At 63.7% G+C, this 13,113-nt stretch overlaps 2 protein-coding genes across 2 annotated transcripts; both read left to right on the top strand.

The window, feature by feature from the left end:
* Window positions 1-46: 46 nt before the first annotated feature.
* On the top strand, window positions 47-5,311 carry RILP (Rab interacting lysosomal protein). The gene is made up of 8 exons (XM_072881959.1): window positions 47-345; window positions 545-668; window positions 1,108-1,229; window positions 1,432-1,623; window positions 2,091-2,260; window positions 2,409-2,531; window positions 3,812-3,895; window positions 4,275-5,311. Exons 1-8 carry the CDS (start codon window positions 91-93, stop codon window positions 4,429-4,431), a joined length of 1,227 nt encoding a protein of 408 aa, XP_072738060.1. The 5' UTR covers window positions 47-90; the 3' UTR covers window positions 4,432-5,311.
* A 599-nt stretch (window positions 5,312-5,910) lies between these two features.
* Window positions 5,911-12,507, top strand: SCARF1 (scavenger receptor class F member 1). Its single transcript, XM_072882016.1, has 11 exons — window positions 5,911-6,212; window positions 6,928-6,989; window positions 7,318-7,419; window positions 7,545-8,070; window positions 8,504-8,722; window positions 8,812-8,940; window positions 9,016-9,119; window positions 9,319-9,430; window positions 9,506-9,630; window positions 9,826-9,966; window positions 10,314-12,507. The coding sequence occupies exons 1-11, from the start codon at window positions 6,118-6,120 to the stop codon at window positions 11,318-11,320; spliced, it is 2,622 nt and encodes an 873-aa protein (XP_072738117.1). The 5' UTR covers window positions 5,911-6,117; the 3' UTR covers window positions 11,321-12,507.
* Window positions 12,508-13,113: the final 606 nt, after the last annotated feature.

Raw genomic sequence — 13,113 nt, 5'->3', positions numbered from 1 at the left:
GGACGGACGGCCCCGGACGGGGCGGGCCGGGACAGGGCGGAGCGGAGCGGAGCGAGGCGTCTGCGGGGCCTCGGGCGGCGGCGGCGGGCGATGGCGGAGCCGCGGCGGGGAGCGGAGCCGCTGTGGCGGACGCCCCCGGGCCGCCTGGCCCCGCCGCACGTCTACCGCATGGCGGGGGCGCTGGGCGCCGAGCTGCGCCGCCTCTCCGCCCGCTTCGGGCCCGAGGCCGTGGCCGGGCTGGTGCCGCCCGTCGTGCGGCTGCTGGAGCTGCTGGAGGCGCTGGTGGCCCCGGCGGGCGCCGAGGGGGAGGCGGCGGCACCGCCGGCCGGGCGGCAGGACGCGGAGGTGAGCGGGGCGGGGGGGCTCGTCCGACCCTTCTTCCGTCGGGGGTCCCCTACGGGGTGGCACCGGCCCACGCTTGTCCTCGCAGGAGTGCCTGTGGGGACAGCACTGACCCGGCTGTCCCCGTCCCCGGGGGTGGCTCTGACCCGGCTGTCCCCGTCCTCCCGGGGGTGGCTCTGACCCGGCTGTCCCCGTCCCCCAGGACCCAGAGTGGAGGCTGTGGGAGGCCGAGCGCCGGGAGCGAGCCCTGCACGGCCGCCTGGCCCGCCTGGAGGAGCAGAACCGGCAGCTCCTGGGGCAGCTTGCGGAGAGCCAGTCCCAGGAAGGTGGGTGTCCCGGCGGGTTCAGGGTCGTCCCCCCCCCGCCACCGCGGGGTGTTCTCGTGGAGGACGGCGGGCTTGGTACAGGGCTGAACCTGTTCTCTGTGCTGCCCAGCCCTGGAGACCTGTCCCACCAGGGAGCATGAGCACTGTCTTGTTCTGCAGGCCACAGGGACCCCAAACACCCAGAGCACCCGCAAGGCCCCGGGAGGGTGGTGGGGGCAGACGCAGGGTGCAGGCTGCTGCTGCCAGCGTAAGGATGCGTCGGGCACAGCCTAAAGCTCTCGGCTCCCCTCTTTCCACTGTTCCTACTCTGCCGTCTACCGGGAGCAATAGTAGAACGATGCTTTGCAGAAGCATCAAGAAACCCCATAGCGTCGTGGGGCTGGGGGATTCCTTGGGTCTCGGGGGCCACTCACGCCTGTCCGCCCGTGTCTGGGCTCAGACAGCACGGCGCGGAAGGAGCGGGAGCTGATGCTGCGGCTGAAGGAGGTGGTGGACAGGCAGAGGGATGAGCTTCGCGCCCAGGCCCATGAGATCGTCTGCAAGAGCCGAGACACAGAGGCGGTGAGCGTGTGGGAGCTCGTGGGTGTGGTGTGTGAAGGGCCTGGGGACCTGCTTTCATGTCACCTCCCCCTGGGGCTGCCGTCACGGCTGGTGAGCCTGCTGGGGCAGATGCCTTTCCTGTGGCTCTGCATGCGCTGATGTCCCTGGGTGGGGGCCCAGAGCTGAGGCCGTGCCTCACTCCCGGCTGTCCTGGGCCCTCCAGCTGCAGGAGCAACTGCATCGCTTCATGTCCATGAACGAGGACCTGCGTCACAAGGTGGCCGTGGTGCAGGCTCAGCTCAAGAGCGCGCTGGAGAAGAAGTCAGACCTGGAGGCCATGATGCTGCAAACCCAGAGAGAAATGAGCAGGAGGAGCAGGACCGCCTCTGAGATCCAGCGGCCAAAGCCCAGCCTGGTGAGTCCGAGCCTGTAGTCCTGCTGCTGCAGGGCATCGCTAAACGCTGATCTGACCTTCCCGTCCCTGCGTGGGGCTCCTGGCACGCCCGGACCCACCGGCTGCCAGCAGGACACGGCTGCTCGAGTAAGCCCCACTGCTGAAAATTGAACAGCGTGGCATCTGCGATGCCAGTAACACCTTGTCCGTAAAAATTGGTAGGGGTGGAGGCAGGAGCGAGTAAGGCGAGGTGATGGGAGGAAAAGCCAGGTGGGACTCAGAGGATGAGGAGGGTTTGCTGTGTGTGGTGATGGGTGGCGGGTGCTGGCTGAGCTGGGGAGCCACCATGGTCCCTGGAAGGCTGCAGGAGCTCCAGGCTAGCAAACTTATTCCTGAGACTTTTCCATCTCTGCTTGCACGTGGCACCCAGCCTTTGGGTGGGGGCTTTGGGGTCTCCGCTTGCCTGCTGACTCTCTCTGTCCCTGCAGGAAGGAGCGCCGTCGTCCACGGAGGAGCCGCAGCACCAGGACGCGGATGCGGGCAGGAGCCCTGCTCACTGCTGCTTCTCCAAGGAAGAGCTGCAGCAGATCCTGCAAGAGCGGAATGAGCTCAAGACCAACCTGTTCTTAGTGCAGGAGGAGCTGGCCTATTACCAGCGGTGAGTCCTGCCACGGCGGCGTGGGGCAGCGAGCCGGGTCCCTCCTGTCCCTGCAGCCACCTGTGGCCCATCAGAGGCTGCTCCCGGCACAGTCGGCGCGGATTTCTTTGCCAGGCTCTCGGTTAACCAGCTGGATGCTTTTTGCCAGGGAGCTGCTGAACAAAGAGAGAGTTCCCAGCTTCTTCTTGGATGCGATGAAGTCGACTATCAAAAGACAGAGAAAAAAAATCAGAGCCAAAATGCTGGGAACGGCAGAGGAGTCGGCGAGCAGGTGAGTCCTGCTCACCGGGAGGGAGGATGGGGAGCGGCCCATGCAGGGCGGATGCCGGCTGGCGGGCTCCGGTGTTTCCACGTGGTGTGACGCCCTGGAAGGGAACTCCCCCAGGCCAAGAGCTGCCTCCTCCCTGCCTCCTTCCAGAGACCAAAGGTTTAGTGTCTGCAGTGAATGTCTTGCTCTGGCTTAGCCCTGGGAGCACCGCAGGGGCTGGGTTCTTCTCTGCTGCCACTTGCGTGTCCCTGTCACCAGTCACACATGGCCTGGCCAAATGCCACTCGTCCCTGCGTGGATGTGGCAAAAGGGGAGGCGAGGTGGTGGCACCGGGACCACCGGACGAGGCAGGCCGGTCCCTGCGCTGTACGGTCGGAGGCTGTCCAGCGGAGAGCCTTTGAAGATGGCAGTAGCGGTGTTCCCTGGAGGCTCTGCAAGACGTTCGTGGGCAGCGTTGGCTCCAACAGACTTCTCACGATGGGGAGGGGAGGACCCTGCCAGGCACCAGCCCTGGCTCTGCGTGTCTGCTGGTGGCGGGGGGCGAAGGCTGCGCTAAAGCTGCTGTATGGCATGGGGGGAGCTGCATCTCACGGGCCTTGAGGGGCTTTAATAAAGGTCTGAAGGGGGCTGAGCTCTTCTGTGCTACTGAAACCTGCTGCTTGCTTGCGTCAGGGTCTCTGCTGGCAGTGGGGGGGTCTGGGGGTGTTGGGTCCTGCCTGCTCGCCTCCCTGCCCGGCAAGGATAGCCTCTGCCATATGAATGCTGCCCTGCGGTCACCTCTCGTGTGTCACCCTGCTCCCCTACAAGGCCTGGCTGTCACCCGCCTCGGTCCCGAGCCACAGCCAGCAATGCTAATTGTCAGGCTGTTCCCCTGGAGAAGCAGGCGCTTGCCGTGTGGGGTGAGATGCCTAAAGACTTTACTGCTGTGGTAACCGGGGACACACCGTCCGCTGACCAAGCACCGGGGGTTTGAAGCCAGTGTCTGAAGAGCCTTGTGGCTTGAGATCACCGAGCTGGGGTTGGGCTTGCCATGAAACGTGGCTGTGTCTGGGGCACGAGCATCGCTACAGCTGGCTGTGGGTTTGTGGCAGGTGACAGCCCGACAGTGAGTCATGGGGACAGCAGCTCCGGTCCGTCTGCCCCAGCTCTGCGGCCGCCTCCGCACGTGCGGCTCTGCGGGGACGCTGCTCATCTCGGGAGGGAGCCCCACGGTGGCTCTGGCACTGGCTCGTGGCGAGCCTGTGACTCAGCGCAGGTTTTTCCCCCGCTCCTTTGTGCTGCAGCGATGAAGATGAGGGCTCCTGGCTCCCAGCTCGCAGCGCAGACTGTGTGGATGCTCAGCCTCCCGAATCCAAAATTAGGACCTTGTAAGTTCGCTCCCATGCTCCGGTGCTGCTGGGGACGGGTGGCTCTGCTGGCGGAGAGGAGGTTTGGGGCTCGGCTGTGGACCCGGTGCCTGCTGAGCTTGGTGCCTGCCCTGCTGGGTACGACGGGGACGGAGCCGGGGTGCCCGGCGTGGGGCTGGCAGGGATGCTGCTGCAGGGGGGTCACTTTGTTCAGGGGGGATCTGCCTTGCGGGCAGGCAAGGGCAGCCCTGGGTGCCGCCTCAGGGGTGCTGCACGCTCCCAGAGGCTCGCAGCCGGGCTGCGTCCTGCTGCTGCCACCAAATGCAGAGGGAGGTTGGGATCTGGCCGCTTCCCTGGGAAAGCTCTTCTCCCCCACGGCCGTTATCTGCTCTCTCTGCAGTTTTGGGCCGTGGTATCAGGGCAGCAGCAAAGACCCCCCCGCATCCAGCTGCTCTGGAGCCTGGGAAATCATCGACTCGCTGGACACGCAGCTGGAGCAGGAGGGACAGAGCGAGGCGGCGGCTGGCTCCCCCGACAGAGCCACGCCACCCCTCTGACCCCACCTGAACGGGAGCTGGATCTGGCCTCGCAGCAGCACTTCCTGGCTCCTCTTCTGGCATTTTCAAGAGTGGCACAGCAGCCCTGGCCGCTTCCCCCACGCCGTGGTGACAGTGAAGCCGCAGCGTGGGCAGTCCTGCAAATCCACTGGGATGCTCGGCCACGGGGTGCGGGTCTGGCACAGGACGGCTCGGCACCTTCGGGCATCTCTGCCCATCGGCCACCCTTGTATTGTGCCCACGGCTTAACTATGGGTGTTCTGCACAGCCGTGCCCCCGCTCCCCACTTCTCCGTGCTGCTCAGCGTGGCGGGGGTCTGCACCCGCTTCCCGCTGCCGCACCCCAAAGGGCTCTTCCCATCTGCTGGCGGCTCTTCCCGCCAAGCACCTCTGCTCGCAGCTCAGGATCCCGTCACCGGACCCTGCCCTGCGGGGGTATTTCGCTTCACCCCTTTCCACTCATACCTCCCCCCCATCCCTGCAATGTGAAGGTCAAGTTGGGGTGCCCGGGCGGCTGGGTGCTGTCCTGGGGTCACCGCGCGGCTGGGAGGGGCTGAGCACGCTGCACCGGGTGTCCGGGTGCTCCCATGTCTGGGAGCAGTCAGGATCAGCACCGCCAGTGCCACTCCTGCACTTTTCAGTCGTGGGGTGAATCGGTTTTGTACTGGGACCTCTTCCTGCTGCTACTGGGAACTGGAAGACTGAAAGAATCCTTGTGTTCACAGGGGCGAGTCGGTCCCCTCAGGTCAGGTGCTTTCTAGCTCTAGAACTGGGGTCAGAAATAAACGTCTCTTGTTTCTCCTCCGAGGTACCCACCGCGGCCTCTGCTCTGTCCTTGCTTGGGAAGGGCTGGGTGATGCTGCCAGGCTTCGGTCGCAGTTCTCCAGTGTAGCCGTCGCTTTTCGTGCGCTGATGCAAAGGGCTGTGGCCGGCCGTGCTGTGCCAGACCCCGGAGCCCCTTTTGGGGGTCAGCTACGATGGGGAGCGGGGCTACAGGGGCTGCAGCGCTGGGTGCGGAGGAGTTAAGTCCCGCGTGGCAGGGGGAACAACGCGCTTCCAGCCTGGCCCCCCCCGCCAGCCGAGCCGGCCTTGGGTAGGAAAAAGGTGTTTCCTGTGCATCTGCTGACACAAAGCTCCTGGGGAGACGGCGAGTTGGGATGGCGGCCAGCAGCGGTTCAAAGGCCAGCCTGGGGCACGCCGTGTCCCCGGGGGGGACGTGGGGACCCCGCTTCTCAGGCTCTGCCAGGGATCGGCAGTGCCATGGGGCAGATCGCAGGGGTCGGGGCAGGGGTTGGCAGCAGATGCCACGTGGGTTGGGGGGATGTTGGCTAAAACCGCTTTGGGGCGATGAAGGATGGCACAGGGGGAGCAGGACGACCGCGGGTGAGATGTTCGGGTGGGTGCCAACCCCTGCGTGGCCATGCCGAGCCTCTGACCACCCATTTCTGCTACCGGGGTGGCAGCAAGGGCCAAAAATATCCCATGCAGCAGCATTCCCTGCCTCCCCCTCCCTGCCGCACCCCTGACGTCTGAATCGGGGCGCCTCCTCCCGCGTTTCCTCAGGAAGAAACCCAAGGCTGGCGGGAGGAAGAGGCCGCACCACGGGAGGGACGGGACGGACGGGACAGACGGACGCCGGTGCGGGGCTGGGGAGCTGCCGGGACTTGGGCCCTTGTGCCCCGGCGGGATGGGGAGCACCCGGCCCATCCTCTGCCTCCAGCTGTGGCTGTGGGTGCAGAGCTCTGCCCAGGAGCTTGACCCTGACGGCAGGAACGTCTGCAGGTAGGTGCCGTGGGGGTCCCTGCTCGTGCCCCTCCATCTCCTGGGGCCTCTCAGTAGCCCCGGGGGGCCGTCATCCATCTGTCCTTCCACGGACAGAAATCTGCAGCCTGGCATCGCGTGGGTGCTGAGACTGGGGTGATGCTGGGGAGCGTGGTCGGGGCACGCAGACCCCTTCTCTAGGGGTTATTTCTCGTGTACCCGCAACACACGGGGCAACGGGGGGATGTGGGAGCATTGGCAAAACTTTCGTCGTGCACCAGGTGGGAAACATAGGCATAGCAAACCCCAAAGGGCTTTTGGAGCTGCCATCCCCTCTGCTTTGCTGCTGCGTTGCCTTTCCCGTTGGTCTTGCCATCAATGGCAGCGCCTTTGGTTGCCTTCACTTCAGTGCCTTTTTTCTGAGTTGCTGGCAAAGCTTTGAGCTGCTCCCAGAGCATCGGGGACCCGGCGCAGGCTCCGTAACGGCAGTCCCAGCAGAGCTGGGCAGGCCTGCCCCAATGCCCAGCCCCGCCGCCCTCTGGGGCTGCAGCCTCTTAAATTTCCTTCTATTTTGCTGGTTTCCTTCCGGAGCGATGCTCCCAGGGCCTCGCCACCTCCCCGCCCGCCAGGCCCAGCTGGGGCAAGCGCCTGCGTTCACTTTGCCTTAGCCAAAGCTGCGAAGCTGTGTGCAAACCCGTGCTGGCCCCGGCTGATGGCCCCCGGGTCTCTCCCGCAGGCTCCCCGCCGGCCCAGCGTGCTGCCCCGGGTGGAAGCAGGAAGGGCGGGAGTGCACGGCCGGTGAGTGGTGGATGGTGACGAAGCCCAAAGCTCGGTCCCCGTGCTTGGCTAGGTGGCTCCTCCATGGTGCTGGGTGTTGGGGGGAAGCCCTACAGCTCTCCCCGAGCAGCGGCAGTGGAGTCCTGTGCGGTGGGAACCCCCAAACGCCCACCGAGCAAGCTGCTAACGGTCCTGCGTCTCGGCCGGAGGGATGGAGCGGGAAGCGGGATGGCGGTTTCCCCGGGAACGCTGCCTCTGCGGGAGGTGGCCGGGTGGCGGGTGGTCTGGCAGAGGGGCGTGAGCCCAGGGGGGCCATCGTGCGCTGACGTGCCTGCCCCGCTGCCGACAGCGCTGTGCGAGGGGGAGAATGCCTGCGGGGTGGATGAGGTGTGCGTGAGACCCGGAGTTTGCCTCTGCAAACCCGGCTTCTTCGGAGCAGACTGCAGTTCCCGTGAGTATTTCCCCAGGGCTCAGCCCTTGCCACCCCCTTTGCCAGCCTGGATGCCCGGGGGGGAGGTTGGGGGCTGCCGGGCTTCCCCATCACCCCTCATCCTCGCCGTCTCCTTCCCTTCACAGCCTGCCCCAAGCAGTACTGGGGCCCCGACTGTAAGCGGAGCTGCCCGTGCCACCCCAATGGGCGCTGTGACCCGGCGAGCGGGCGCTGCACCTGCGACCCCAACCACTGGGGAGGGCTCTGCCAGTTCCCTTGCCAGTGCGGCCCCCACGGCCACTGCGACCCCCTCACTGGCGCCTGCCGCTGCGAGCCGGGCTGGTGGGCACCCACCTGCAAGAAGCAATGTCAGTGCAACCCCGCCACCTCCCACTGCGACCCGCTCACCGGCCACTGCCGCTGCCTGCCGGGCTGGTGGGGCAGGAGGTGCAGCTTCAAATGCTCCTGCAACCTCTCGCCCTGCGCCCAGGAGACGGGCAAGTGCGAATGCAAGGCTGGGTTTTGGGGGCCGGCGTGCCAGCGGCGCTGCGACTGCGTGCATGGCTCCTGCAGCCCCCTCAGCGGGCACTGCAGCTGCAGCCCCGGCTACCAGGGCAGGAGCTGCCGGGACTCCTGTCCGGCGGGGAAATATGGGTCTCAGTGTGTGCACAGGTAAGCCGGGGGCAGTGGGGGGGTCTTGAGGGGGTCCAGGGGCCGCAGTGAGACCTTTGCGGGGGGGGAAGTCATCAAAGTCGTGTCTGTCCCTTTGGCTGGGCAGGGAGACATGTTCTGGGGGGTTTGAGCATCCCTGGCTGGATGCAGCATCAGTGTTGCCCCAAAAGAAATATCTGCTAATGCCAGCAGAAAGTGCTGGTGTCACCCCAAAATCTGGTTGTCCTCGGTACCGCTCCCCAGGGCGATAAAGCAGCATCTCTCCCTGCTTGCCTCCCGCCCCGTCGCTTCTACAGCGCATTAAGTGCTGTAGAGTATTTCCCCGTGATCCAAACTGATGCTGAATGCCGGTGCGGGGTGAAACCTGTGTTTCAGGGGGGCCGGGGGGCGGGGGGGGGGATGTCAAGTCTTCACTGCCCCTCTGCCCGTGCAGCTGCGGGAGCTGCAAGCGTAGCCAGCCCTGCTCACCCGTGGATGGCTTCTGCCTGGCCTGCCAGCCCGGCTGGAACGGGACCCTCTGCAAGGAGCCCTGCGCGCCCGGCTTCCACGGCGAGGACTGCCTCCAGCCATGTCCCCACTGCCGGCACGGGGAGGTCTGTGACCCAGAGACCGGGTCCTGCCCGCACTGCGAGCCTGGCTGGACGGGACCCAGGTATGCCCAGGATCAGGCCACCGGGTCCTTGCGGGGGGGTCCCTGCTCCGGAGTGCAGCGGGCTGATGCTTCACTCTCTGTCTTGGCAGCTGCAACAACTCCTGCCCTGCGGGCACCTTCGGCGATGGATGCCAGCTCCTCTGCCCCGAGTGCGTTGCGGGGAGCTGCGACCCTGTGTCAGGAGCTTGCATCTGCCAGGCGGGCTACTGGGGAGCCAGGTAATGCTGGGAGCGGGACAGGGCCGGGACCCCACTCTTCCCGGGGGCATTTCCCTCCTTTTCTCTCTCTTCCAGCTGCAACGATACCTGCCCGGAGGGGTATTTTGGCGTGAACTGTTCCTCACCCTGCCAGTGCTCCCGGGGGACCTGCCACCCCGTGCGGGGTGACTGCGTGTTGAGTAAGAGCAACCTCAAATTTACTCCTTGGCAGCGGCCAAGGGATCGTAACATCCTTGCTGGGGATGGAGGTGGTGGGAGGCTGCAACGCAGCCTCCTGGCCGTGCCACGAGTTGCCAGCTCCTGCGCGCTCTGTGCAGGGCAGCTCTACGGGCTCGGCAGCCACAGGATACGCCAACTCAACCCATCTTCTCCATGCAGGTTTTAAGGACCATGGGGCCCTGGCAGCTGCCATCCTTGTCCCTCTCCTGCTGTTGCTGCTCTGCATCACCTGCTGTTGCTGCGGAGCTGGCCCAGCGGACGCTAGAGACAGGTATTTGTTATATTTTGCAACCTTCGATGCAAAACCCCGTCTCCCACATCCCTTCACGCCCATCTCCCTGTGCAGGGCAGCCGTGCCGGATGATGATGTTGTGGCCCGGATGAAGCACCACGTGCGGGGGGTGCTGGCGAACCTCAGCGCTATGATGCCTTGCTTTTCCCTGGGTGGCTACAAACTTCCCAAAGTCACAGGTAAAAAAAAAAAAAGCAGAGCTGCCGACAGCCCTTCCAGGGTGTCACTCCCACCCTGTGCTCTTTGCACCGTCACTGTTTGGGGGGGAGCCTGCGCTCATCCTACTGCACAGCTCGGGACAGATGTTGCTGTCCCACCCTGGCCCCGAGCACCCCGGGGTGCCCGAGCTCAGCGGGGTGTCTTCTCCTCCCCAGTTTCCCACCACGACACAGAAATCCCCTTCAACCCCAGCTTCATCGAGCCGCCGTCAGCCGCATGGGTTTCAGACAGCTCCTTCTCCTCCTCCTTCGACACTGACAACGAGGGACCCGAGTACTCCATCCCTCCCAGAGAAGGTGACGTCCACGGCTGCTCCTCTTCCCGGCCACCCACAGCCCTTCTGGGCTGCCCGGAGTCAATCCTCCCGTTTTTAACCTTGGGCATCCCCGGGATGGGTGCTGGGCACAAGCAGCAATTATTTTCATACGCTCGTTTTCCTGTCTGCAAGGACACACCGGGGCCGTGCTTGGCCTCGTGTGATGGGATGTGCCCTGTGTGGGCAACAACATTTCACAACCTCCTCCCGGGGAAACGTTCCCAGGGACAATCCTATTGCATCAGCCCCTGTCCCCATGTCCCCGAGCGTGTCCCTGGGCAGGGGGGTGGCTCCAGCAGCCCTAACCCTCGCCCCTTTCTCCCACAGGCGTCCTGCTGCTGGCAGGGGCCGAGCTGCAGGATGGGGTGTCCCCCCTCGGTGAGACGCTCCCGGACCCGTCTGCCTTTGACTCTGAGGACGTCTCGCAGCCCTTCGCCATCCCCCGCACCTCCAGCATTGCCAAGGCCAAACGGCCCTCTGTGTCCTTTGCTGAGGGGACGAAATTTGGGGCGGCAGAAACCCCCAGCCCCGGGCGGAAGCCCAAGACCCCGTGGGGCCCATCCAAGCTGTCCCCAGCGCCAGGGGATGCGGCAGCTGAGCCCCCCACTGAACAACCAGCCAGTGATTGCTATGAGAGCCCCGAGCCCCTTGGCAAGGGGGAGGAAAGCCACCGGCCATCGCCCCGGGCCACCCCGGGGGGACGCCGGCGGGTGGTCTCCAGCACCAGGCATGTGGCCCAGAGAGTGGAGGCGCTTGAAGCGGCTGCAAAATCCGGCAGCTGGGAGGCGAAGGGAAAGGAGCCCAACGTCACCACCATCTACATGATGGTGGGAACGGCCGGGCAGGACCCCAAGGCGGAGGGGGCTGGTGAGGGACCAGTCCAAGCCGTGCTCAAGCGGCTGGGCAGCTTGCAGAGGGGCAAGTGGGCTGCAAAGGAGGAGCCCAAGGTGAGGAGGAGCGTTGAGGCCATCCAGAAACCACCCCGCCGGGCCCTGGCGCAGTGCAGAGACTCGGTGAATAGCTGCAAGCAGAGGGAGAGTGTCCCGGGAGCTCCCACCGAGCTACCTCCTGGCAAGCACCAGCATCTCCCTGGGAAGAGACAGTCCTTCCTTCTTGCACCTTCCTTGCCAAAAAGCACCGGGGGCCAGGATGGGGCCAGCAATGATGTAGGTGCCACAGAGAGGGGCAAAAGCCCTGAGTTAGTCCTCAGCCTCGAAACGAAGGGACAGGCTGCCCCGGAGGAAGAGCCAAAATACGAGAACGTGATCAGCGGCAGTGCCGATTCGCCCCCCAGCCCCGCCAAGGAGCCACCGGCTGCCCCTGCAGCCACCTGAGCCACCACTGCCCGGGCTGGGGCAGCGGGAGCCCAGGAGGGCCTGGGCTCTGACCCCAGCGTGGGGGGAGCTGAGGTCCCCCTCCAAGCTGTGAACTGTAGAAGCATCAACCCTGCCCATTGACCCCCTTTCCTCCACGCCGCGTTGCTGGTGTGGACCCTTGCTGGCCGGCGCAGCCAGCAGGATGAGTGATGCTGAGAGCTGCAGCAGCGGCAGCCCCATGGGGTTGTGGTGCTTCAGGGCTGTTTTCTGCTCCCCCCTGCCCTCTGTGCCCCATTTTGTGTCTGCAGCAGCCTGGAGGGACAGCAATGCTCTGGTTGCAGTGGTGGCACGTTCTTGTCCCTGTCGGCATTGGGTTTGGGGACACATATCCTCCTCATAAATGGGAGCGGGGCTACTAGGGGCTCAGCTGGGAAACACACGGGCAAAAACAGGCAGGCAAAAAACAAAAACCCCATCAGCTTTCACCTTTCCCTGTCCCGGCTCTGGTAATGCTGCTCGGAGCCTCTTGCTGTAAAGGTGCTTCTTGCTAGAGGGGATTATTTTGTGGAGCCGGGCTGGGGAGAGATGGTGGGCTGTCAGAAGCAGCTTCAGCGAAAATTAATTTTAGCTGCTTATCTCGAAGGGTATCTGGGTCTGCAGGGGTTTATCTGCATGGCTCTGGCTTTTGTGGCAGGCTCTGGCTGCCTTCGTTTCTATGTACATGCATAGTACATGAAAAGGCTCATGGCACAGCACGGGATTTATCGATGGCCTTTTAAACTCCACACGATACCAAGCTGCAATTGTGCAAGAGCAAACATGGCAGCTGGGCTGTGGCCATCAACCTGTGCACCCGGCACGGTGCTAGACCTGATAAGGACGAAAGCTGCATGGAAAATGGCATTTCCATGGGTGCTCTAAGCTCCTGCCATCTCCCACGCCTCGTTCCTGCTGCAGCAACGTGTGACGACGGGTGGCCGAGATGTGATGAAGGTGCTGCAGCATCTCCAGCACAGTCAGAGGACCTCGGGCAGCGCGGGTGAGATGGGCACGAGGGCTCTGCTGCCTGTGTAAGGCGGTCGAGATGCCAAAGAGGATTTGCAGCGTGAACTGGTTTTAGATGTATCTAAGTGGTAGAAGTTTCTTGTATATTTTTCTGTTATTTCGCACAGCATGAAAACCTCTGAATGAAAATTAAATGTTACCAAAGCCCTTCAGGATTTGGCTTTCCCAGCTGCCCTCCGAATCAAAAAACATGGTCAAAAATATTCTCCAAAGTGTGGAAACTGTGGGCAGCCTTAGGCTTTCAGTTTGTTTTTTTTTTAATTTTCTGGTTCTGTTGAGTTCTGAACTCTCACTTAGGGAGCTGAGCCCAGAGCAGTGCCGGAGACTGGAGGGCAGAGGGAATGCGAGTGGGCTTTGAGCGTCCGGAGCACCTACGTTGCAGGCTGCATCTCACGTGTCATGTGCGGAGCTCCGTGTGAATCCCTCTGGTCTGGCACTGCTGAGTTGGGGTTTAGGGTTCGGGGTGTTTCAGAAAACAGAGTGGGTTTTGCTTTTTCCCTTTGGCTTTTCGTGGGTGCTTCTCTGCAGCGCAAGGCACCGAGTCCCGACGGTCCCACATGGGTGAGGCTTCCAGTTTTGCAGAGAGCATGCAGCACTTCTTCCTTCACTGGTATAACCCACTGCTGTGATTATAACACCAAATATTCTGGTATACAAATGAAAATGCTCATCCTGGCAAGACTTGAGCAGCAGCCTGGCCAGACCTCTGTTCTGCACAGGCTAGTTTTTGTTCTGACACTATTTTA

The sequence above is a fragment of the Ciconia boyciana genome, chromosome 17 (assembly GCF_034638445.1).
Source record: "Ciconia boyciana chromosome 17, ASM3463844v1, whole genome shotgun sequence".
Classification (NCBI taxonomy): Eukaryota; Metazoa; Chordata; class Aves; order Ciconiiformes; family Ciconiidae; genus Ciconia; species Ciconia boyciana.
Note: the sequence above shows the minus strand (reverse complement) of the source record. Positions and strands in the feature narration are given on the sequence as shown.

Bases quoted from the DNA above. Each gene is read 5' to 3' on its own strand.
- RILP (XM_072881959.1), top strand. From the start codon at position 91: ATGGCGGAGCCGCGGCGGGGAGCGGAGCCGCTGTGGCGGACGCCCCCG. The intron at 346-544 runs GTGAGCGGGGCG...CCCGTCCCCCAG, and splicing joins CCGGGCGGCAGGACGCGGAG to GACCCAGAGTGGAGGCTGTG. The intron at 3,896-4,274 runs GTAAGTTCGCTC...CTCTCTCTGCAG, and splicing joins GAATCCAAAATTAGGACCTT to TTTTGGGCCGTGGTATCAGG.
- SCARF1 (XM_072882016.1), top strand. From the start codon at position 6,118: ATGGGGAGCACCCGGCCCATCCTCTGCCTCCAGCTGTGGCTGTGGGTG. The intron at 6,213-6,927 runs GTAGGTGCCGTG...TCTCTCCCGCAG, and splicing joins GACGGCAGGAACGTCTGCAG to GCTCCCCGCCGGCCCAGCGT. The intron at 8,941-9,015 runs GTAATGCTGGGA...TCTCTCTTCCAG, and splicing joins GCGGGCTACTGGGGAGCCAG to CTGCAACGATACCTGCCCGG.